The sequence below is a fragment of the Lonchura striata genome, chromosome 12, assembly GCF_050655825.1.
Source record: "Lonchura striata isolate lonStrDom1 chromosome 12, ASM5065582v1, whole genome shotgun sequence".
Lineage (NCBI taxonomy): Eukaryota > Metazoa > Chordata > Aves > Passeriformes > Estrildidae > Lonchura > Lonchura striata.
In genome coordinates this window covers 14,194,558-14,218,284 of record NC_140714.1, presented here as the reverse complement: position 1 = coordinate 14,218,284, position 23,727 = coordinate 14,194,558, and the positions used below count along the sequence as shown (strand labels likewise).

General features: G+C 44.7%; 3 protein-coding genes across 5 annotated transcripts in view; 2 read left to right on the top strand and 1 right to left on the bottom strand.

Annotated features, from left to right (window-relative positions):
- USP4 (ubiquitin specific peptidase 4) overlaps nucleotides 1–8,792 on the top strand; it is a 31,682-nt gene extending 22,890 nt beyond the window's left edge. For 2 of the 3 annotated variants that reach the window (XM_077786101.2, XM_021533225.4), the window contains 9 exons: nucleotides 3,531–3,722; nucleotides 4,213–4,301; nucleotides 4,900–5,115; nucleotides 5,199–5,269; nucleotides 5,668–5,783; nucleotides 6,274–6,423; nucleotides 7,085–7,188; nucleotides 8,244–8,332; nucleotides 8,453–8,792. In XM_077786101.2, the coding sequence (XP_077642227.2) occupies nucleotides 3,531–3,722; nucleotides 4,213–4,301; nucleotides 4,900–5,115; nucleotides 5,199–5,269; nucleotides 5,668–5,783; nucleotides 6,274–6,423; nucleotides 7,085–7,188; nucleotides 8,244–8,332; nucleotides 8,453–8,554 (1,129 nt within the window). In that variant the 3' untranslated portion in view covers nucleotides 8,555–8,792. The remainder of the gene's footprint in view (nucleotides 1–3,530; nucleotides 3,723–4,212; nucleotides 4,302–4,899; nucleotides 5,116–5,198; nucleotides 5,270–5,667; nucleotides 5,784–6,273; nucleotides 6,424–7,084; nucleotides 7,189–8,243; nucleotides 8,333–8,452) is intronic. The other variant, XM_085590091.1, reaches the window with a different exon arrangement.
- Nucleotides 8,793–11,920: 3,128 nt separating this feature from the next.
- On the bottom strand, nucleotides 11,921–17,044 carry EMC3 (ER membrane protein complex subunit 3). The gene is made up of 8 exons (XM_021534344.4): nucleotides 16,832–17,044; nucleotides 16,701–16,758; nucleotides 15,892–15,985; nucleotides 15,164–15,268; nucleotides 14,382–14,463; nucleotides 14,151–14,230; nucleotides 13,491–13,573; nucleotides 11,921–12,168 (listed from the first exon to the last, which is right to left on the bottom strand). Exons 1-8 carry the CDS (start codon nucleotides 16,984–16,986, stop codon nucleotides 12,040–12,042), a joined length of 786 nt encoding a protein of 261 aa, XP_021390019.1. The 5' UTR covers nucleotides 16,987–17,044; the 3' UTR covers nucleotides 11,921–12,039.
- Nucleotides 17,045–17,100: 56 nt separating this feature from the next.
- The window catches only part of FANCD2 (FA complementation group D2), a 35,042-nt gene continuing 28,415 nt past the window's right edge, over nucleotides 17,101–23,727 (top strand). The window contains exons 1-9 of the mRNA XM_031505970.3: nucleotides 17,101–17,277; nucleotides 18,415–18,504; nucleotides 18,663–18,797; nucleotides 19,400–19,467; nucleotides 20,176–20,279; nucleotides 20,791–20,854; nucleotides 21,622–21,674; nucleotides 22,632–22,710; nucleotides 23,182–23,306. Of these exons, the coding sequence (XP_031361830.2) occupies nucleotides 18,438–18,504; nucleotides 18,663–18,797; nucleotides 19,400–19,467; nucleotides 20,176–20,279; nucleotides 20,791–20,854; nucleotides 21,622–21,674; nucleotides 22,632–22,710; nucleotides 23,182–23,306 (695 nt within the window). The 5' untranslated portion in view covers nucleotides 17,101–17,277; nucleotides 18,415–18,437. The remainder of the gene's footprint in view (nucleotides 17,278–18,414; nucleotides 18,505–18,662; nucleotides 18,798–19,399; nucleotides 19,468–20,175; nucleotides 20,280–20,790; nucleotides 20,855–21,621; nucleotides 21,675–22,631; nucleotides 22,711–23,181; nucleotides 23,307–23,727) is intronic.

Sequence of the window (23,727 nt, the reverse complement as noted above, 5' to 3'; positions counted from 1 at the left end):
AGTCTGTGGCAAATGATCAGAAATCTCTCCTGTAAAGGTGGTCTGCAAATCAATTTGATGACAGTAGTTCAGTGTTTGTGCTGAATGCTCTCATTGCCCAGGCTAAACAGAGCAGAGCATTCAGCACACAACCCAAACACTTGCTGTTTCTTTTCCTCAGGTCCTGGGAAGCCCAGGCCCACTAGGACCTCCAGCTCCCACTCCAATGTAACCCCACACATGCACCCTGCTGGTGATGTCCCATCACCAGGGATTCTGCTGGAGCTTGGAGCCGGCCTACAAGGGCTCAGGTAAGTACCACATAAAAACAAACTCCACAGCCCATTTCAAGGGCACTACTCTTAGTGTTTCTTCTTAGTTCTGAGGAACTAAGAAGGAAAATATTCTGGTGGATAAACTAGATACCCCTGTTCTCTTAGCCTGGCTAATGGGGCATATTACATAACATGTATTGTTTGTTGATAAAAGTTTCACAAATTGATTTGCAGGTCACCTTTAACCTATAAAAGTGTGTATATTTGAATATGATCTATTCATTTTGCCATACATGCCATGTTTTCTGCCTTCTCTTACAACATGCTGTGTATTACATTTAGATAAGTTCATGGTCTTGAACAAACATCACTGGCTGCAGAGATGTTAGGTTTTTTAATGTGACAGAAGCTACAGCAATTCTTGAAGTTAGTGAGGTCAGCAGACCAGCAGGCCCAGTAGTTTTATACAAAACATTTGAGATGTGTGGGATCTTGTAGCAGACTTGTGAAGTTTATTCATGCTTACTAAAATTGGGGTTTTCTTGTTTTAAATGAGGGTTTGCGTCCTTTCCAAAATGAGCTTGTATTTATTTGAGCCTTGTATAAACCTCCTGTGTGAGTTCCTCATCATTTTTAATCTTGTTCCTCTGCAAGACTGGCAAAATCCTTTGACCAGTTTCTATGGGGCAAACTGTCCATTGTCTTAAGAAAATTGCATTTTCAGTCTCTGATCTCTTAGTTTACTTGTTTGTGTGTGTTCTGGTATTATGAAGGAAAGTAAACGGATTAGGAGTATCTCCACTTCCTAGAAGAGATCGGAATATGTGCAGCAGTTTCTCCCAGCTTTTTTCCAATCCTGTGTTTATTCTTACTATCTACTTTTGACCCTGTTGTGGCTTCTCAGCAGCATTTCTGGGTTGTTGTGTAGTAGTAACCCCCCCTCAGGCAGATATGTTTGACAGCTTCTGCAAACAATTTCTTCCTGCCCTTCTCTGTTCTCTTTCAAAATAGGCTTCTTGGTTCTTGCTGTAGATTGACTTGTCCACATGGTGTTTTGCAGCTGGAGTTAATACCATAGATCCCAGCACCTGTGAGGGAATGTTTCAGTAACATACAACCTGTATATTAGCCTGGTGTTTAGCTCAGAGTATTTTTTGCTTTCAGTGTAGCTTTTGCTTTCCTGTAGCTCTGGTCCTTCACAGCTTTCCATTCTTCTGTGCACTTGCTTACCTTCATTGTGCAATGGAACAGAAGTTACCTCATTGCTTTCTGAATTGAAACCACAGATCTGAACCTCCATAATGCTGATAAAGACTGGTCAAGTCATACACTATTACTGAGTAGTTTTTAGGCATTTTTTGAGTTGTCATGAATTATAAAGGCAATTAGCCAGTATCTAGCAGTGTGCTAGCAGCTGAGGTAATGTTTCTGACTTCTAAAACCATGGTGTGTCGTCTGGAGTAGCATCACCTTCATGTTCTATTATTTCAATTAGGTGTAACATACAGAATTATGAGGTTTTGTCCAGCAATTCCCATTATCAGCTCTACAGCCTGTTACACTATATGTAAAGTACTTCGGTTTTGGTTCTTTTTCCAAGGGATAGGTGGTGCTCAGGAGATCTTAAAAATGACAGATCTTGATTCTGATATGTCTGCTTTCAATACTAGTATATAAAAGGTGTTCTGAGGTGGACTGGGGAGAGGGACACTTAATCAGTAATCAGATCTGTTGTGTTTTGGTGAGAAGTGTGTGAGCTGCTCTCTGCAGAGTGTTATGGGGTGCTGCATGCTGGCTGTTTGTGATGGATGGCCCCTACCTGTGGGAATAGTCTTTTATTTCTGTCCCATCTGTTCCTTCTCACGGGCAGGGCTTCATTCAGGTGCATGAGGGTGGAGTGTAAATGAGGCTTTGTTAATTGCTGCTTGCAAAGCAGTGTAGGTGGTGTGAGAGGAGTCATGGGAGTGTCATGCACTGAGCTGTGTTACAGGAGTTTAGGCTAAGGGTCTCATAGGACTTGGTGTTAATATTATGGGACTGAGTATGGCCTTTTGTGGTTTAAACAGTACTAAATGAAATAATTCACCTTTTAGTGGTGCTGTTTCTCAGGAAGCTTTAGGAGGTGTGCAGTGTATGCAGTGCTGGTGTCCAGCTGATAGCACTGACAGCCTCAACAGCTGCTGGCATTGGACTCTCTTGTGCTGGCTCTGAACTCTTGTGTTCTTGGTGGGCTGGGACACCCTGCCAGGATGTTTTCTCTCATGTACTCTACTGAGCTCAGTCCAAGTCCCAAGTTAAGATCCTTTATTTGTTGTAAGTAGGATGAAGCAGAATTACAGTTCTGAAATTTGTTCTCTTCCCTCCTCTGAACACAGGAATAAAAAATGTTTCTCAGCTCTTGAGAGAAGGGATGGGGCTTGTCTAATGGAAGAGAATTGTTAGGAGTTTACTGCATTCAGATATGTGACTGAGGTGTAGGTCATAATGTGTAGTGACATCTTTTCATGAAATCTTTCTTTCTCTTTCAGTTTTAAGATAAATCTGGGACAGGTGACTCACTAAATTAAAGAGTAGTGTGACTTGGCATCCTGAAAAATGAATCTTTTGTAATGAATAGGCCTGAAGCAAACATTGTGATAGTGTTGGACCACGTGGTTACTCTTGCCTCTCCTCTGACAGCTGCAAATACCTCATTTGCTGTTTCACACAGGGCACAAACTGCGTCACAGTCTCCTCACTGTTCTCCCAGGCTGTTTGTTGTCTTCCAGAATTTTTCTTGTTTGTTTACTGTCCTTGGATTTTTCTGTGAAGCAGATGTTTCCAGACTCATGGTTTTATGAAACATTAGCTGCTCAGTGATGTGAGCTCAGGCCATAAAGCTGATTGAGAGGCTGGGAAAATTCAAGACTCAAGGTATTAAGAAGATTTCTTTCTCCAGTGGGAGCAAACACTGTCAGAGGAATTTCAAAGTACATTTAGTACTTTTCACTGGTTGAAGCACAGTGGAGTTGTCAGGGTAGTGTCTTGGGAGGTGATAGGTAATAGGGGTTTGAATTAGGAATAAAGACAGAGGGAAGGTGGCAGCTGAGTTACTTGCAGGTGTGTGTCCTGTGTCACTGTGAGCTGTGGGGTGTGTTCAGGAAATTGCTCTGTAGCATGAGGACAGCACAGCCCTCTTGTACTGTTGGAGAGACTTGAACCGAGTTCATATTGGTCCTACCTGCTGTGCTTCTTGGCAGTGGAAATAACCCATGGAAATACCTATGTTTCATACAGGTATGAAGTTTGCAAGCCAAGTGAGGATGGCTCAGAGTATGTTACTCTCTCCATTTACTTTCGGGAAAAGACAATGAGGCAATCCAGCAATACTTCAGGGACTGTGCTCTTTGGGCAGCCACTGTTAATATCTGTGCCCAAACACAAGCTCACTGTGGATCACCTGTACAGTGTGGTTTTGGAGCAGATCAGGTAAGTCATGGCTGTACCTTTGAATCTTATGCCAAGCTCTAGAGGTCACTTATTCAATTACACTGTAATAGGATTACTGAATCCTTGTTAACAGGGAGAATTTTCCTTGATTTGTGTGGGTTGTATAAGTCAGGATTTGCATTGCATTAGTGTCTGGAAGCCCCAGGGACATTTCAAGGTCCTGTTTTTTTGGGTTTTGCAACAGATACTGCTGGCTCAGCCTTGCAAAAGGAGTCAGGAGCACAACTCGAGGGCATGTTTTCAGGGCTCACAGATGGGGCCACCATAACTTACTTTTGCCTTTTCAATACACAGCCAGTGAAACATAGAACAAGCAGTGAGAGCAAAGATTTAGGAAATTGTTGTTTGACTGATTCTGAGGGTTTGCTGGAGGGAATTGGGCAGCAGGAGCTGATGACAGAGGGGTGTGCTGCTGTTCTGGTGCACAGCTACAGTATGGTTGTGTAAGAAACATGTCCCTTCTCTTCAGCCGCTGTGTGAAACTCCCTCTGGCAGAAGAATACTCCCCACCCTGCCCAGACAGAGGAACCTGCAATGGCTCCAATGGTGTGGTTGAAGGTAAAGCCCTTTCAAAATCTGTGGAAGCTTTTCAGCACTTTAGCTTTCTAACAACATTTGATTTGTGCTGTATGTACTTGGCTTAAGCTCTAGCAGGTCGTTTCTCTACCATGATTAAACCACACTGTTGTGCTGGACATCTGCTTGGTACAGGGAGAATCTTGTAGAGCATTTCCTTCCTAGAGAGATCAGATGTGCAGCAGCTGGAGTTACAAGCTGTGGATGTAGTTCATCCTGACCAGTGTTAGGGAAGTTCTTGCTTAATTGAGGTGTCCAGGTGCCTCCCTCCAGAGGCAATCCTTCTTGACATGCCCTTTGGTGATGAAAACTGGCCTGTTAGGTCACAGAGATTGTGGAGAAATTTGTCTGTTGGAGGACATAGAATCAACAGTCTCATTCCTAGGCCACATGCTCTCTAGGAATCTTTGGATGCTGATGGCACATGAGTGTTTCCTTCTGTGTTAGAAATTATTCATTAGTGTAGCCCTGAGGCTGCAATGAGTTAAAGGGGGAAAAGATCTGTCCATTTTCCCCAGAGAATGGAAATAACTTTACTTTGGTAACTTTACTATTGTCATTGTTTGGAATTTTTTTCCAGGTGACATTGAAGAGATGGAGCATCAGGATGGTGGAGAGGAAGGCAAAGAAAAGCTGACAGAGGTTGACCCCTGCCACTCTGAGGGTTGTATGCAAGTGGAGTCACCAAGGGACCTGCAGCCTTGCAAGAAACAACATTTCACTTTTAGCCTTGTGAATTCCTCTGGGACCTCTGAGATAAACTCCATTGTTGAAGGAAAAATGTTAAAACTGAGTGGTAATTATATTCTTTGTTTTGTTTTGTTTTTTTTCCTTCTTCCTTCTTTTTACACCTGTGCAATAATTTTTTTTTTTTGGTAGCTTTTTCTGCAGTTGCTATTGACTGGGATTCTGAGACACGGAGGCTACTTTATGATGAACAGGAGGCACAGGTTGTAGTATGCTCTTTTCATAAGTCATCTATGTAAATTTGCATGGTATTTAAAAGGTGACAGTAAACGGTGTTCTGGTGGGTCATCTTTTTAACAGAGTAAACTGGTGTTTTGTAACAGAATAAGATAGTTTTTATTGTCTTGGTAAAAGCTCTAAACCCAAGTTAGGACGTATATCTTCTCTTATGGACTATTTAGCATAAGAAAGTGGCTGGAAGCTGGAGGTGGTTGTCTGGGTGGGGAAGGAGGTGCAGAAATAGGCAGTGTGGGGAAAGTGAGCATGTAGTTTCTTGATGTCAGGGATTACAGAGTACATGGAATTGAATAAAGCATGTAATTTCTTGGTGTCAGGGATTAGAGTGCATGGAATTGAATACAGCACCTGTCTCTTCCACTAGGCATTTGAAAAACATGGAAGCATGCTACAGCCACAGAAGAAGAAGGCTGTTGTAGCCCTCAGAGACTGCATAGAGCTCTTCACTACTATGGAAACACTTGGTGAACATGACCCGTGGTAAAAACAAACCTCTGTCTGCCTCCCATATTTACCATAAAATATAACTGTTTGGGTTCACATGATTTTTCAAGGGTTTCTTATAATTTCCCAGGTCTGTCCCCTTGTCCTCATCTTTGAGAAGTCTGTCAGATCTGTATTAAGTCATTGACTCAATAGGCTGAGGACATGGGTTAATAAAAGTATTTGTTTCTTGCGTATATTTAAGGAAAAAAGTGTCAATGGGAATGTAGCTTCCAACGACCAGGCTATTTCAAAAGTTAATTTTTGTACCATGTGCAGTTAACATACTTGCCATAGGACTGTAAAGTGAAAGCAGGTTGGAGTTTGGAATTCTCTGAGGCAGTGTGTTCACCTGCATATTCCACAGGCGGTGCGTCTTCTGTCAGGCAGGGACTGTGCTTGTGCTAGTGAGGCATCTTTAATGGAAGGCCAGAAGCTTTTCTTTTGATGCATTCATTAATTTCCTTGCTTGTTACTCTTTCCTTAGGTACTGTCCTAACTGTAAGAAACATCAGCAGGCCACAAAGAAGTTTGATTTGTGGTCTTTGCCCAGGATTTTGGTGGTACATTTAAAACGCTTCTCGTACAGCAGATACTGGAGGGATAAACTTGACACAGTTGTGGAATTCCCCATCAGGTAGGATTCTTCCCTCAGGCTAGGAAGAGCTTGAAGAACTTGGTCAAGAAAGATGTACTACTGATGTTTCAATTGGGTGGGCTTGTTGTAAAGGCTGTAACTGGAGCAGGTTTTCTGGGTTTGAATGGCTGGCAGGCATGAGTTGAGAGGGTTAGTGTTTTTGAGGAGTGGTTTTTGTTAATGCTGTTCAGCTTTATACATCTCAATGAGCATTAGTAACTAGCAGGAACTGTTTCTTCTGAAATTCAGTTAAGCACATGTAATTCAACTGAGAGAACTTCTGTAGCAACTTCAGCAAATTTTTTGGGCAGTGCTGCACTTGCAGTATTGAGAATTGCACAATTACAAGATGAAAGCCTACCTTGTCCCTCTGCTTCTACTTGCTAGCATCTTGCTGTGGGATGAAGCATATCCCTTGCTATTCCTGTCTCACTCTTCATGCCTACACAGGGACACTCCAAGCTGTGTTTTATTCAACACCTCCCTCTAAACCTTCTGGCATTGTTTGCTGTGTTTGTCAGGACCTGCCTTGTGTGGGAGGGGTAACAAGTCTGGTTTTCACATTAACAGCACCTGAGCAGCAGAGCAGCACTGGTGCCATGCTTCAGTTCCTAAAAAGTGATGGTTACTGGTGTACTGATACTTTTGTGTTTCCTTCCAGGGGTTTGAACATGTCCGAGTTTGTCTGCGACCCAAGGGCAGGCTCATACGTGTACGACCTCATTGCAGTATCCAATCACTATGGAGCCATGGGAGTGGGCCACTGTGAGTAACTGCTCTGTGTCCTTGGTGTGCCAGGAAATGTAGGCAGGAAATGGGAGGGCTCTGCACTGGGACACCTGCAATACCCTCACCTAAGGTGTCTGGTCCAAAATTTACCTGTGTTCTGTGTGAAGGTGAGCACTGCATTGGGATTCTGTTAGGATATAGAGGCCAGATAGGTAGCAGCACTTTGGCCTGAGGTCTGACTGATGCCTGTGGGACCCTGGTTGGTTGTCATTAATTTGTGTGATGGTGTTCCCCAGTTTATGAGTGGAGTCAAAATTTTTCAGTGTTGAACCTGAAATTGTGACACTGGCTGACAGTAGAATGTCTCTACCTTTGTGCTGATAAGGATTGACATAGGAAAATGTCATTTCATCAGGGAAAATAACTCAGTTGTATACAAGTTTGGTATGTGATGAGTCTGTGTTTTCTGTCACTGGTTTTGCTGCAGCACAGATGAAAAGTTTCTGTAGGTGAGTTACCTGTATAAGGTGCCCATGCAGATCCATGCTGTAGGTGACACTTGTAAAACCACCCAGAAGCAATTTACCATGAGAGGATGATGAACTCCTGTAGCTGAAGGGGCACATGTTCTGAGGTTGGAGATGACAGTCACAGAAGTCTTGTCTGGAAGAGATGTTGAGGGACTTCTAACTTCATTCTTGAGTGAGGATTCTTGGAAAAACCATATCAGATCCATTAGCAGCAGAAAACTTTTTCTTTCAAGTGAAAATGCAGAGTCTTAAACTGTGTGTTTGGGAAAGCTGTGGCTCAAGGGCAGTGAACAAAGCCTACTATTGTTTTTCCCTATGTTTCTTTTCCCTGTATCTCAGCTGTCAGGGAAAAGCCTGGTGTGTGGAACCTGGTCCTAGACTAGCTGGGCCAGCTGGCATGTTGTAGAAGATGTTCATGTTGGTTAACTAGGCTTGGGGCAGGCAATGCCAAAGCTGGTTCTGGCCTCCGCTGCACACGTGGCTGGAGAAGTCCCAGTGTCCCAGGTGTGCATTCCCTGCTGGGCCTCCCCAGCATGCTGAGCTCAGTTCCTCCCCTGACAGACACTGCCTACGCCAAGAACAAGGTGAACAACAAGTGGTACTACTTTGACGACAGCAGCGTCTCGGTGGCTTCAGAAGACCAAATAGTGGTGAGTATTTGGCTTGAGGCTGTTCCAGGTCTGTGCTGAGAGTGTGGTTCCCTGCTTTGGGGGTGACATTGCAGCCAAGCTGTGTGGATGGTTTCAGATGGGTTTTTTTCTGTTTGGTAGACAAAAGCTGCCTATGTGCTGTTCTATGAGCGCCGAAACAGCGAGGAACATTCTGCCCCCTCTGCTCCCCAGGAAGAGTGTGATGGCATGGACACCAACTAAGCACCACCTCCAGCACTCGGCCACCATGGTAGTGCTTGCTCTTGTAAAGAAATGCCTGAGGCGCCTGAAAATTTTTCTTCCTTCTGTAGGGGTGAAGCAGAAAATCATGCACTGAGAGAGTCAGTGCTGGGGGTTGCAGAATAGCACTGAAGAGCCAGGAATAGGTGCTGACACTTGGGTATTTAGAGGCCAAAAATAATATATATTTGAGCTTCAATAAAGTTCTTTTTAAAATCTGGCTGAGCTGTGTGGCTAGAGGCAGGGGCTGGGGCTGTGGTTCTTGGGCTGAGGGTTGTAGCTGGGGTTAGGAGAGGCCACAGCTGAGCCTTGAGGGGCCCGTGGAGGAGAATGGTGGGTACGATTCTGTGAATCGGCATTGGAAGTTCCTGCCAACTCTGGTGTTGCTTTTGGGCCCTGCCTGTGTCAGGGAGGCCTCCTGCACCCTTTCTGGAGCTCAGTTCAAATCTTTGTATATCTGGTCTGTTGCAGTCTCTGCCATTGTACCTAGGTCCCTTGGCAAAGCAACAGACTTTTCTCTTACTTGCATCCTTTCACTGATGCATTTGAGGGTCTCCTGGGCAGTTTTGACTCAGCATTTTTCATGTGAACACTGAATCCAGTGAAGCAGGAATCTTGGCCAGAAGTGAATCATACCTGCCTGTGGTGTGGCATATGTGCAGGCTGATCCCCATGGTGATGCAGGATACAGCTGCTCTGGCTCCTGTTCTTCTGGAGAGAAAATACCATCCATAACATTGACGATTGCTTGTCTTTTCCATCTCCTACACTCGTCACTTGCAGGCTGCTCTGTAAGCACTTTGCTGCTGCCAGCATTTCTCCTATGGTTTGTGCAGTGACAGCATTTTTATATTTTTTTGCTCATTTATGTCTCCAGCCAAGCTCAGCACTGTGTCCCCAGAGCTGTCACCTGTATGGGTGACAGCCCAATACAATGAATTGTGTGAGTTTTCAGCCTTTAGTCTTGCAACTTTGTTGGTTTTTTTTTTACTGTTCTTTCAGCCCTCCTTGAGTGCTGCCTTTTACATCCTCACCTGATCACCCTCTGTTGGGCTGCAGGTATCATAGTCCTATCCCAGGTCCTGTTTGCCTCTGCTGTTCAGTGGTTCTGCTCCATCCTTCTGTCACAACTGGCAAATGCTCTTTCCTCTGTCCTCCTTTACTGTGTGTTGCTTTTTAGGATTCAAGTCCAGCTTTCTCAAAAAGAGACTCCTCTGAGTCTCAGTGGAGAACTGGTCTCCTGTGTTTTTTAGGGAAACATCTAGCTCAAGGTAGTGAACCAGACAGGAGGGTTTCTCCTTCTTGGATCCATGTGTGTTGACAGAATCAAAGGCTGAGACTGGCTATCAGTGTGTTTTTTGTTCCCTCTGGAATATGTGCTTGCAGCTGCTGTGGCTTCAGTGATGGCCTTCACCTTCTGCAGTGGTGGTCAGCAGTGCTCATCCATTTAACTCCAAACTTGCCACCTCAGCCCCACCTTTCTGCAGCCCTGGGCAGCAGACTCTGTATAAAATTGCAGTGTGCCTGTCCCTGCACCCTGGGAGGGCAGCACCAGGCAGCCCTTTGCCAGGGCACTGGAAAGAGATGGAGAGGAGGAGGGGGCATGAGGGGGCATTGTTGCTAGCCAGCATGCTGCTGCTGTGATTCTCCTTTGTGGAATTAGCTTTTAAAGCATTAAAATTTAAATTTTGAGATCACAATTGCTTAGTTGCTTCTGCTGTTTTATTTTAATTTTTGCAGCTCTAAATATTGTATTTTTTTCCTTATTACTGAGGGGAGCATGCAAAAAGCAACTTTTAAGCTGTAGCACTGCACTGAAATTACTCTAATCAGCATTTTTTTTTTGTTTGTTTTACCCTGAAAGTAAGTCATGTGGGCATTCCAAAATGGGGACTAGAGGAAAGAGAGGACAGTAAAAGACCTTTTTAAAAGATAAATCAATCTGAAGTAGCCTTTGTCCTCCTCCTTGCCTCCCTATCTGTGCTGACACTGAGAAATGCATCTGTGGGGCTCAATCTCAGATCCTGAACAGACTGTTGTACTGCAGAACAAGCAGCCCAGCTCTGCTTTCTCTGCCTCTGAGCTGCTGGGCTTTGGCTGGTGTGTGTGTGCTGTAATACCAGACTGTTTTTTAGACTAGCACTTTGTAAGTGGCTGGCTCTGTTGTACAAAGAGGAAAATTAAAGAGTGGTTTGCACTGAAACTGGGTTCTGTTGTATTTTCAGCTTTCATTATGTGGCCTAAGACTGCTGGTTGTGGGGGTGCCTGGAGGGTGAGTCCTGCAGAGCCAGTGGGGATCTGGGAGAAAATCAGCTGTTGAGGGCACAGCTCTGCACAGCTGAGGGTTCATTTTCCTCCAGAGTTGCCTTTTCTCCCTGCAGTGCTGGCTTGCTGGTACCTGGTGCTCTAGCAAAGCTGTCCGTGCTTTTTTGTGGCACTGGGCAGCCTCAGCTATGGTTTTGTCCTTCCTTTTCCTCTGCCCCTGAGAGGTCCTGGTCTTCCTTCCGTCCATTTTCTCCAGGGGTACCAGGGCTGCCACTGAGGTAGTTGTCCTGCAGTCTCTGTAATTTCCTCCTCAAAGCAACCTGAACACACTTGTGAGAGCAGGCTGGAAAAAGCTGAGGAAGTGCAATGGGCTTGTGTGTGGGATTGTCCCAGTCCTGCAGGTCGAGGTGGGCTGTGAAACCCCTGTGAGAAGGTTTGAAGTCTTCATGCCTAAATTACAGTATAAGAGCAGAGGAGCTTGATCTCAGCTGGAGCTCCTGGGGGTTAATGAACCTTAATGTAGATCAGCAGCTGCTGAGCTTTGCTGTGAAGGGCTGACCTCCCAAACACGGTGTGAAACCCATCGTGGGAAGAAGGGAAAGCAAAGGGGCAGCTTCCCTGTTCACTGGAAGATACTTGGTGAGAACAGAGAATTGGTGTCACACTCCTGGCTCAGCTCCTGCTTTGAAGAGGATTTACAGTTTCACCTGGAGAAAAAGGTGCTCAGAATAAAGAAGGGTGGAAAAAAATAACAGCCAGAGTATGGAAGAGCTTTTTGCAAAGCAATTCTCCAGGCTGGGACTGTTCTCCCTGGGGGAAGAGGTCTGAGGAGTTTCTACAGAGGGCTAAGCCAGGAACAGTTGCTCCCTGTTCTCTACAGTGCAAGGTGGGCAGCTTAAAGCATTTACTATCCCACCTGGCCCAGTAAATAAGTCAGGCACTCTTTGGCAACACCCTGCTTGCAGGCAGGAGAGGCTGTGTGGGCACTCAGGTGCTTACAAATGGACTTGGGAAGGATTAAATTAATAGGAAAATAGTGTGTCTGTGTGTCTTTGGGCTCAAATCAAAGTGAGGGCACTGGAGTTCTGAACATGATGTTTTTATTTTAATCGCAACCTTGCTAAAATACATTATGTAGTTCTAGATAACAGGTTTCTTTTCAAATAACTTTTACAAGAAGAGACAAAAGCATATTCTCAAATTCAGAAGATGGAGGTCTGAAGTTCTTCCTTAAACATGCCTTCAAAATGGAGGTCTTTTGCCATGAGCTCTTCTTCTACATCTTCTAAGGCCCACTGATGATCTGTCAATTCTAAGGCTTCCCATTCCGTCTGCATTGGCAGGGAACAGAAGTAGAGAAAGAAAAGCAACAGGGGATTAGTTAGACAAGAACTACACAAAGCAGTGCATGCTTTAAAAACTGCAGCAAACACTGATTCTATTAAAAACCTGGCAATCCTGTCAACTCTCTGAAATCAGTGGTTTATGCTCAATACAAACTGCATCACAGAAATTAGAAAAACTACATTATCTACTTTCTGCCAACCCTCTAACCTTCTGGAACAGTCCGTGGCTTCTATAACAGCCTGTACTGTTCTGGTGGGCCAAGTACTTTGCAGTGAGGTAATTCTTTAGTTCAGAGTTACTTGGTAACAACAGGTAAGAGCCCAAAAATTTTGCACCTGATCACAGACTTTTGCACAAAGCCTGCAAAAAACCACGTCACATGATGCCCAGCAAGAGATTTGTATTTCTTGGCCAGAACACTTCTCCTGCAATATGGGCTTTCCCCCTTTTGTTTGTGCTGGAACATGTAGTGGGTTTTGGTCCCTGCAAGGCTGAATTGGCAGAAATGCTGTGGAGAGCCAGTACTAGGTGGAAGCGGAGTCAGTAATGGCTTGGAATTGCACCTCAGTGCTGAGTGTGACAGAACAGCCAGTGCTCCAGCACTGCTGCCACTGCAGCCTCTTCCCTGGCTGAGCCTCTGCCTGGGCAGCGTGGGATTTTTAACCAGGAAGGTTACTGAAAACAAACTGCAGGAGCAGACCATCCCAGCTTCCCAGGCAGCAGGTTATGTGTGGCTAAACCCCTTCTACAGTACACAAAAACACAAAACCAGAAACCAGATCTGTCCTTTGTGCATGAACCTGGCCATAAGCACTGCCTGTGAAAGGCAGAGGCAGTCTAACAAACAAGTGCCTATGGAAAGTGCTTTAGGAGAACTTCAAGACAGTAAATTCCTGATGGATTTTCCACTGAACCAACTGGCTTACTTGATTTTTTTACCCAAGTTTGATCAGGTGCCTGCTGGACTCATGCTCAGCTGCACTATTAACACAACTTTTGGAGAGCCAGCTTCTGCTTTGGAACTGTACCTCAAGATAAAAAAAACCCTCTTCCTCAGCAAAAGTAAAGGGTGGGGCATAAATTCAGCTTTTGTACCAGCAATGACTGATCTGTCAGGTTTGCTTCAGGGTATTTGGGCTCTGCCAGACCCAGAGCAACTCCCACAGCCTTCATAAGCTATCAACTCTAATTTTAGGAACAGGAATCCAGAGCAATTCCCTTACTTGACACAGGGAGACAATGAGTTACATGCAGCTTATGACCCTGCAAGCTCACACAAACAGGATTGCAAGTGCGAATACTGTACCTTAAATGCTTTGTTAGTATCTGCTGGCATGGCCATTGCTGCCCCTGTCATTTGTTCTTGCATCACCCTGGACTGATCTGCAGCTACAAATGAGAAATGAGAGGTTGATTTCTGTGTTATTAAACAGCACTCCCTGGAGCATGATGCCATTGGGAAGGTTTTTATCTATAGATAACATTGCAGCAACAGCCAGAATGCAACACTGCTGTGCCAGGAGTCCTCACAAGACATCTTACTCCCACCTGCTCATCTTAGTTAGATTTACATAAAATATGCAGAAAAATTGAGGGAAATAGTCTTCTGTTCCCAGTGCACATCTGTCCTGCCCCACAACCAACATCAGGAAATCTTTGCAGTTTTCCTTAAAACCAATACTTGCTAGAAATAAACCCAAGTGCAAAACTTTTGCACTGATTTGATGGGAAGGAAAGCCTGGGCTAACCACCATGGAAGTTTATGAGCCAGTGGCTGATGCAGGAGATTTGGGTGCTTGCTGCAGGTGATGTCAAACCTGGCCCATGGACAGTAAGTAACTTCACATAAATGAGAGAAGAATTCAGGAGCTTCTTGGCTGGAAACTCAGAAATCTTTTCCCCAGCCTCCCTCAGACAACATCCCATGGAAGGGGCAGCCAGTTCCCAGAAATGACAAGTGCATTACCATTATCTTGGCCCAGGATGAGAGTATAAATGCTTCTGAGTCCAAACACATTCAAGAAGTACCAGGAAGCAGAGCTCACCCTGACAAATCAGAAGAAGCACAGTTGTTGTCAGTTCAAAGCTGGCTCATGACCTCATTTCATCAGCACACACAGACCATCCAAGGGCTATTAACACATCCAACATTTTCCAAGTGTGAACTGGACCTTGTTTGCTAAAAACAGGGCCTTACCAGGATGCATCCAAAGTGAGCAGCTCAATTCCCTGCTGCAGCATTGGCTTAAAACGCAGCGTCAGGGGAAACGGGACCTTTGCTGCAGGATAAAGAAAAAAATAAAACCCAGTTTCACAAAGTTTCACAAACACTGCATGTTTGCAAAGCACAGGGCAAAGTGAGCAGGTACTTCTTTTATTACATTTAATGTAGTCTGAGTGCAATGTGTACAATAAAAAGTTAACTTGGATTTTTGAAAAAGCTGCAATTCTGTATTCATTTTAATATGAAAACTTTCTGAAACTTAATCAGGTGACCAAACCCTCACAGGTGTTACTTCAATGACTGTGAAAGGGAATGTCCTTGTTAAAGAAACAGTTACCACATTAACAGTATAGAAAAAAAAAACAACCCAGAATTATGAATTTAAGTGTTTTTGATGTATACACTCCACACAGTAACCAATTCCCTGGACACGTTCAGATGAAAATCCACTGTATCAACCTAAATTTCAAACAGTTTTAATATAATATTGGTTTGTCTTGTCACTACAGTTGTTCCCAAGTACATGAGCTATTTTCTTTGAGACCATGGCCAATACTCAGAAAACAATTTCCACCCTTCGCAACGGGACAAGCAAATCTGTGCAGTTTGTGGAGTGAAGAGCAGCAGTGCCACAAGCCAAATTTATGCTGCTTCTAACTGATTGCTCTCAGGTACTGAAGCAAATCTCTGATGCAGCTCAGACTCAAGGTCATCTTCATAAACACAGCCAAACCCACGTTACTCCACACACTTACTTGTGACAAATCCTGAAAATGTCATGTTGATCCAACCACCAATGAGGATCATAGGCAGAACATTGGTTACATTCCCTTTCATCATATCTGTAAGCATGGTAGGATCTGCAAATCATAGATGGAATGTGAAGCAGCAGCACATCACAATAAAGAGAAACAAGTAATTACATGTCAGATAATATAATTAAGAAACTACATGAGACAACACTCCTATCCCAGTATCTATAATTTTCCATTGCTGACAGTACTTTGCAAAATGAGATGAGCAGCCAGTGTGGTGGTGGCTGCTGCCACAGAGGTGGTGTGTTCTGTGCTGTGTCTGACCCCATCCTTTGCCCCAGATCTCTGAACTTGCCTGACCCCTCTGTGAGCTGACCTGGGTGGAGGAAGGACAAGTTCCTATTTTGATGTATACACGAGCTAAATGAAACCACTTTAGAGAAGACCCTCTGGGAACTGGAGCAAAACACTGGCAAAAGGAGGCAAGAGCAGGGCTCCCACTCCTGGCTACCCTGAGGAGGTCAGGTCTCCTGAGACACTGCAAGCAGCTCAAGGCTGAAGTTAAGCAACATGAAGCAATCTAATGTTTTTGTTATCCAAGAGAGGGATCTCACTCCCACCCCCTCCCTCACACTGCCTGAGCTCCCTGCAAAGCTGACTGACCTTTCACCCTCAGCAGACACTGACAGGTTTTTCTACCTGGCTGCAGTTAGGGTATCTTGACATACCTGTCATTGGTGAAGGAGGCACTACCTTTCTTTTTGTTTTCTTAAAAAATCCATCCTCAGGGTTATTAAAAAAATATTTCCGGGACAGGAAAGACTGAAAGCAGAGAAAGACAATGCCAACACCGTAAGAAGTAAAAGGACAGAACCATTAGTTCTTGCTCAGACATTCAGACATCTTGTGAGTTCTTTCACCACATGCCTTCCTGGGATAGATGCCTCACTGCCCACGTGTTCTAAAGCTCCTCACATTTTTCTTGCATCCAGAGTACCAGATCTCTGGATTTCTAAAATTCTTAAAGTAATGATAAGAATTCTCTCAAGAGAAACCCATCTTAATTAAAGAGCTTTTAGTGTTCTGTGCAAATGCTTTGTGCTGGTGGAGCACCAATACTGAAACATGGAACATTTTCACTCACCCAGCTGACCTCTGGATTTCACAAAATACACATTTGGTACCAACAGAGCCAACATGAGTGATGCATTTTTAGTTTAGCAATCATTTCAGCTAGCATTGCATGACCACCAGGTTATCCCAAGCTAGCATTACAACCCTGTGTGCTTGCTGGCAGATATTAAACACAGCAGTTTGGAGGCACATCTCATGTCAGCATGCAGTTAAAACATCGAACAGTGACAGCTAGCATAAATGTCAATGAAAAGACACACATGGCGGTGCTGTGTCCAAGAATCTGCGCTCCTGGACAGGGCTCTGGCCCAGGGGTGAGGGCAGGTCCGACCCCGCGGCACTGCCCGGTCAGAGCCCCGCGCTCTGTACTCCCTCCCCAGCCACCTCTTTGTAAAGCCCGCACCTGCTTTGGAATGTATTTTCCATTTTCCCGAAGGACTCTGCTCCGGATCAGGACTTGGCTGGAAGAGAGACACGCGGCGTTAGCGGCCGGGCCGGGGGAGCGGGGTGAGGCGGGGTGAGGCGGGCCCTGACCTGTCGGACACCTGCTCCTGCGTGAGGCGCTTGTCGCTCTGCAGCAGGATGGACACGTAGTGCCGGATCATGCCCACGAAGAAGGTGATGAAGACGATGGGCAGCACCACCCATAGCCGGATGTTGGAGTCCAGCAGCAGCTCGGGCTCGCTCATCGCGGCGGTGCCGCCTCGGGCCCGGCTCCGGCCGACACCGGGCCGCCGCCGCACGCCCGCTTCCGCTTCCGGGACCGGCACCGGCTCTTCCGCCGCCGGCGGAACTGCGTCAGCGCGCGCCGCTGGCGGGAAACTCGAGCGCGAGCGGCGGGAGCGGCGTGAGGGGACAGCGGCGTGAGGGGACAGCGGCGAGAGGGGACAGTGGCGTGAGGGGATAGCGGCGAGAGAGTCCTGCCCTGGCCTGCCCTGAGGGGACGGCAGAGGACGGGAAGTGAGCTCGGCTCAGCCCAGGTGAGCTGAGCTGAGGAGAGGTGAAGCGGCCGCCTCAGGCGCTGCCCTGCCCTTGGCAGTAGGTGCGATGGAGAGGGGCCAGCCTGACCCTGGCTGGGCTGCGCCTCGCACCCAGAACAGAATCACGGCAGCGGCGGGGCTGGACGGGAGCTCTGGAGATCACCAGTGCAACCCCCTGCCGAGGCAGGGGCACCCGGGGCAGGTGGCACAGGAGCGGGTCCCGGTGGGTTTGGAATGTCTGCAGGGAGGGGGGATCCAGCCTTCCCTGGGCAGCTGCTCCCTGGGCACTGCATCCACAACCTAACGAAGATTTTGCTCATGTCGAAGTGAAACTTCTCGTGTTTTAGTTTTGGCCGTTGCTCCTTATCCCTGGGTACCAGGGTACCACTGAAGGGAGTCCGGCAGCATCTCCTTGGCACCTACCTTTCAGATATTTATACACCTGAACAGCTCTGAAAGGTTAATTGCACTTTTGTTTCTTAACCAGTCCACTTCCACGCTAATATTTTAAATAACTCATTTTGCCAACCTCTGCCAAGCAGTTGAAATTTAGTGTGAGATGCACACACATCTTTTTAATAACCTTTAAGTTTTAAAGGTGAGTCAAGGTTGGTTTTTCTTTTTTTATTTTTAATTGTTGGCACCCCAAAAGAGGATGGGTGAGAAGGAGGTTTGTGTTGACAGAGTTCACTGGCTATGATTCGTGGTTAGGGACATGAACAGTGTCACTGAATGTGTTTGGGCTCATGAACATCCATCTGTGAATCCTCTGTTGCTTTGGCCAGGCATGTGGAGAGGGTCCTGAGTTTAGCTCAGTGGATGCAATCTGAGTCCTCATAGTTGCTCACTTTAATTTGCCATTTAATTTGCCTGGTGTCTGGAAGGCCTAGCCTTGTTTTATGAAAAATTGAATTTTAGAGAAAGGGATGTATTGTGCTATTTAAATACAACAAGCTCTGAAATTTCAACCTGCACAGCAGAAAAATGTGGTGTGATATTGGTTACCCAGGCAATCTGTCTTTCTTTGAGCACTCTCAATTTCTGTCACGTTCCCTTTTCCTATTCACTAAGACATTCTAGATCTGCTTAAAAAAGAGATGAATAAAACCCTTGTCTTTTTCCTGCATTTTTTTTTAGGCAACAACAAAGGTTTTGTTACCATGGTTTCAAAAAGGAAATTGTCAAAAGCTGATGCTTCTGAAGAGAGCTGCAAGACAGACTTGCCAAGTAGGTGCTTGGGTATCATCTTAGTGGGGAGGAGGCCATTAATAGAGGCAACAGCTCCCAAGCAGGGGCAAAGGCAAAATGGCAGTTTTGATAATACTGACTATTAATGACACTGCTGATTTTTTATGTATTTGATGCAGCATGTTTTGCTTTCTTAGAAATTAAGAAGTCACGGATTTCTGATAAGGAAAATGCCTCTGCCTTATATGGATTGGAGGATGAGGGAGTCTTTGAAGAGCTCCTCAGGACATCAGGAATTGTGCTGAAAGCTGGGGAGGGACAGAATGAAATAGGTATGAGTTTAACATTTGCTTTTTCTGATTTAGATCAAAACCTGCAAGGATGCATAGTACAAAGTAATGATGTGTTTTACTTGCAGCACAAAAGTGAGGCAGCTTGTTTCAAAATTCAAGCAAACCCTCATTTGGCCTCTTATTTGTTATATACCTCTCGCTCCTGCTGAATTCAGTGCATCACCTAAACTCATTATTCTGTCTCTTTGGGTGTATACCTGTTAAGTCTAAAGACTTCTGAAAGATTATTTGAGGTATATAGAAAAATATTAGACTGCATCTGTGATTACAGTATTGAATTGCAGAGGCAGGAGCTCTGAAATGGGGAAACAAATGGAAACAAATGTGGCATTGTTGCCTTTCATATCAGACAAGGCCTTCAGGAAGCTCTGTATTCAGTGTCTTCAATGTTATTCTCAGCCCTGACTAAAGAAAGCACAAGTTCTGATTCCACTCAGACTTTTGCCAGCTGGACTTCTCAATAGAGCAAATGCAAAATGGTGGTGGATGGGCTTGAGAGCTTGCACTTGGTGTAGCTGTTGTGATGTTGTATGGACAGACTGTGTCTCATTCTTTATTTCCTTTCTAAACTGTCTCCTTAGCTGTTGATCAAATGGCTTTCCAGAAAAAGCTCTGCCTGGCCCTGGAGAAGCACCCTACTTACCCAGCTGTAAGTAACTTTGGCAAGAGCCTCCTTTAAAGCTGTTTGCTGAGTAGGAAAATATGCAAATGCATCTGCCTGTCCCTGCTAGTCCCATACAAAAGTGTGCAACAGCAGCTTATCTTGGATTTCTGTGGTTCAGATTTTCCAGTTCTCTTAGTGTTTCTGTTCCAGCCTTTTAGTCACTTTTTCTGACTGGCAAAGTGATTTTCATTGGCAATATTATTCAATAGACAAAGACTCTTACAGCAGACAAATCACTTGCATAGCTTTCTGGTGGAAGCTGGGTTTGGTTTTGTGTTGGGTGAGAGCTGGCAGCATTAGCACTGCCATGATGTGGTGCTCCTCCCCAGACAGCAAGTCCAGGGTGAAAGTCTTGAGGCCAGTGATTTGACTGCAAATGTTTTTTGGGTGTAGCCCTTATCACATTAAATGTTGCTATTTCAGCTGAGCAGGAAGAAAGGCAAAGGCTTTTTAAATCAAAGTAAAATGTGAGACATTTGCTTTAGAGTTACTTTGCAGAGCAATCACTGTTTCCTCTGGGAATGGTCTATTCTAGCATTCATTTATTATCCAGCATTCCTTCCATCACAGCTTCTGTCTGCAGTTCCCTGGTTGGTTCTTCCTGGTTCTCATCATCTGCTTGCAAAGTGCATCCTAAAGGACAGCAGTTGACTGGGGTGTCCCTTCAGGGTGGATAACCTCTCTGCTTTGCAGGTTGTGAAGCAGTTCATCAGTGGCCTGGAATCCCACATCAAGGACAGGAACCAGTTCAAGAACTGCCTTTTGCCGTGCACTCCTGTACGGACTGAGGGGTCAAGGTAGGGAAAATGTGTTTTGCTTTCCCCTTCAGTCAGAGCCAGTCTCTATTTATGTGCTTTGACAGTGGCCAGAATGCACCTAAAGGCTCCAGCTGGTGCACATCAAGGCAGGATGGTGGTGTAGTCCATTGCTGTTTAATTGCAGAGAGTTTAGAGCTTTAAGTCACAGATTTTACTGTCTGCCCATGGCACACATTGGATTCCATGGCATTTTATGGCATCAACCAAATACTATGAAAAAGATTTGCCAGGGCTGGTGAAGGTCAATTCCTTTTCAAGATTTTTGTTTTCCAGGAGATACAGCTTCACCACAGACTTTCACATTTCTAGTCTTGTAGAGAATGAGCTGGTTCAGAGCTAAAGTTTTAAATCTTATTTTGTGTGTCTGTGATTACCATGTGTTACTGTAAATCACTGTGTGTTGTTTTTGAAGAAACAGTCATGAAAAGAGCTACAGCCTCTTCTCCCAGAATGTTTTTACACAACTGTGGTGGAATCTTTCCTCTTGCAGGAATCTGGTGCACTCATATTGTGAAAGCCTCATTAAACTGCTTCTTGGGATTAAGATCTTACAGGTATGGGAACTTTAGCTTGCTCTTTACAATGGTTTTGATTGTAGGGAACGTTTTGCTTACTTAAGTAAAGGATTAATCGAACTGGTTTTCAGGCAGGTGAGGCTGCATCTGGAATGGTGTCCAGTTTGTTGTTGTAGGGACACAAAGATGCTTAGGGCCTGAGACACAAGGCAGACAAGCAGAGACAGAGGGAACTGGGTTTGCTTAGTTTTAAAAGGAGATTAAGGGAAATTTCATGGTCTTCAAATACCTGATTGCAAGGTGTAGGGGACAGAGTCAGACTCTTCTCAAAGGTGAACAAGGGCAGAATGAGAGATGATGACTTAGGTCAACCATAGGAAATTCTGATGAGATATAATCACATCCACTGTGGAGAATGATTTTTTAAGTGCTAGAGCTGGGCACTGTTTTCAAACGTATCTGAAATTGATGCTTTAGTTTTCTGTGTGGTGAAGAGCAGCTCAGGGTCTGAGAAAGAAAGGTTCATTGGCCCAGAGGAATTGTGCATCCTGTCCATGTGGTCATGTTCTGTTGGGTTATGTGGGTATTTATACCACCCTCTGAAAAGTGGCTTTCACTTCTTAGGCTGTGTGCCTCATTTCTGGTATTAGGCAAGAGATTTCTTATACAGGAAATACTTTATTGAGCCTTTCAAGCATTTTATTCTCTGTGTATTTCATCTTTTCTGGAAGGTCAGTTTTGGTGGCAGTACCACAGCACAACCAGTAAGTAAATGAGCCTAACATTGTCTTTTTCCTTTCTTTTAGCCTGCTGTCATAACACTGTTGCTGGAAAAGATCCCCGAATTCTTTTTTGACATGTGAGTATGAACTGGCTTCTCTCTGTTTTGAAATGGAATCTCTTTTGGACAATCACCATCTGTTTGACATTAGCTGCTACTTTAAATTAACCTGACTGACAGTTTCCACTGGTGTGGGGCTTTTTTCACACCTGTGTAAAATAATCTGTGAGGTATCATGATCTTAAATTTGTGAGTCCGTAGAGCAGAAGACAAATTTCTAGAAGGTGAAATGCAGACATTATGCATTGATTGATTGTGCTTTTCACAACTGTTGATGCAAGCTTAGGAATTATTTCAGCATAGGGACTACAGAGTGTCTCATTATTAAAAAAATATAGAAGTGGCTGCTGGCAGAGTTTTAGGAGGCTGGGAGATGCAAACAGATCTCCTTTTCAAATTGCAATTTGTGTTCAAACAAGGGAAATTGAAAGAGCATCTCTTGGTTTTTGAATGTAGAACACCACAGTGGTGTGAGAGATCTTGAGGTGTAACACAGGCGAGACTTGACCACTTCATCTCTTCTTCCTGTGCCCTGGATGCTCACTGCAGAGTTAGTGGGGCAGGCCAAGGGGCAGAAAGAAGCTGAGGCTGTTCCTGCTGCAATTTTTGTTCCAGTGCTGAAATACAGGATACAAACGCTGCACAGGGGTGTAGTCCAAGAAATTGTCTCAGACTGAAATCTTGTTTGAGGAGGGTTTAAAATAGACAGCCACAAGGTCTGAACTGTTTTCACCCAATAATTATAAAGGATCTTGGATGTAAAAGTGGTAAGCTGTTAATTGTCTGTGAATCCTTTGGGAATTCTGAAAAATGGATGTTGTTATACTTGTCTCCTATCAAACTCTAAGAGGAGTAAAGATCTTTCTATGTGTTAATGACCAGTTAAGAATGGGGTTAGTTGGTCTTGCTGACCAGCAGCAGAGCTTTTGAGTCTGTAGGTCTGACTAAGTTGTGTATCCTCTTCTGCTGTTTCAGTGTGGGCACCTTTGGAACAAATTTCCCCCGGCTCATCGTCAATCAGTTTAAGTGGCTTGACAGGCTCCTTGACAGCCAGGTGGGTGCCAGAGGTGCAATCACATGGATGCTTATTCCAAACAACTTGGAATGCCTCTCAGGTGGGATTAGATTGAATTATTGTGCTGATGAGAATTGATTGTTTAATTTTAACAAGGTACTGGATACTTGCAAGCCTGTGGGGATGAATTCTCTGTTCCTGCTCTGGTGATTCTTTTCCTTCTTTCCCTAACTCAGTTGCTTTCTGTGGGTTACTTTCCACTGGAGTACTAAACACTGGGAAGCTTGTTGTGTTTCCCAGTTTCCTCTGCTCAGAAAGATCATTATATCCTAGCTGTAAAATACCATTGTTCCACAAAAATCTGTGCTCTGCTTCATGATGTCAGCAGGACAATGAATTAAGGAGCAGTTGGCACAAACTCAGGCAGATGTTGCACTGAGGGACCTTAGGTGCATAATACTGTTGTGCTGAGAGATTTGTGCATTTCACCAGTGCACTTCTTCTCTGCAGGATCTGGTCAGCAAGTTAATGCAGATGGTTAGTGTCTCTCCAGTACCAATCCAGCATGATATTATCACCAGTTTACCTGAGATCCTGGAGGATTCCCAGCAAAGTGAGGTTGCCAGAGAGCTCAGGTATGGATGATTTGGTTGGGAGGGTTTGTTTTGTTTTGTTTTTTCCCCCTTGCACTCAGCAGAAAAGGACAATGCAACTTGCTCTGGGGCTGACTGAAGTATTAGGACAGCACTGTGGTCCTGTTAACTGCAATATCTGGGGACACCTTCCACTGTCTTAGGACATTCCATTTGTAATGCTGTGCTCCTAAAGAGAACACAGGCAATCCAGCAAAAGACATTGCATTTAGACAATGCTCCAAAACTGCTTTTATCTAAAATATTTTTAAACTCTTGGCTACCTGAAGACAGTAAAAGTAGCATCCAGTTAAGTACTCACTACTTCTGCTGGATAGTCTATGATCAGTCACTTGGATATTACTACTGACAACTTCTCATTTGTGTTGAATTCTGCTGTGGGAAGGATCAACATGGTTTTCAT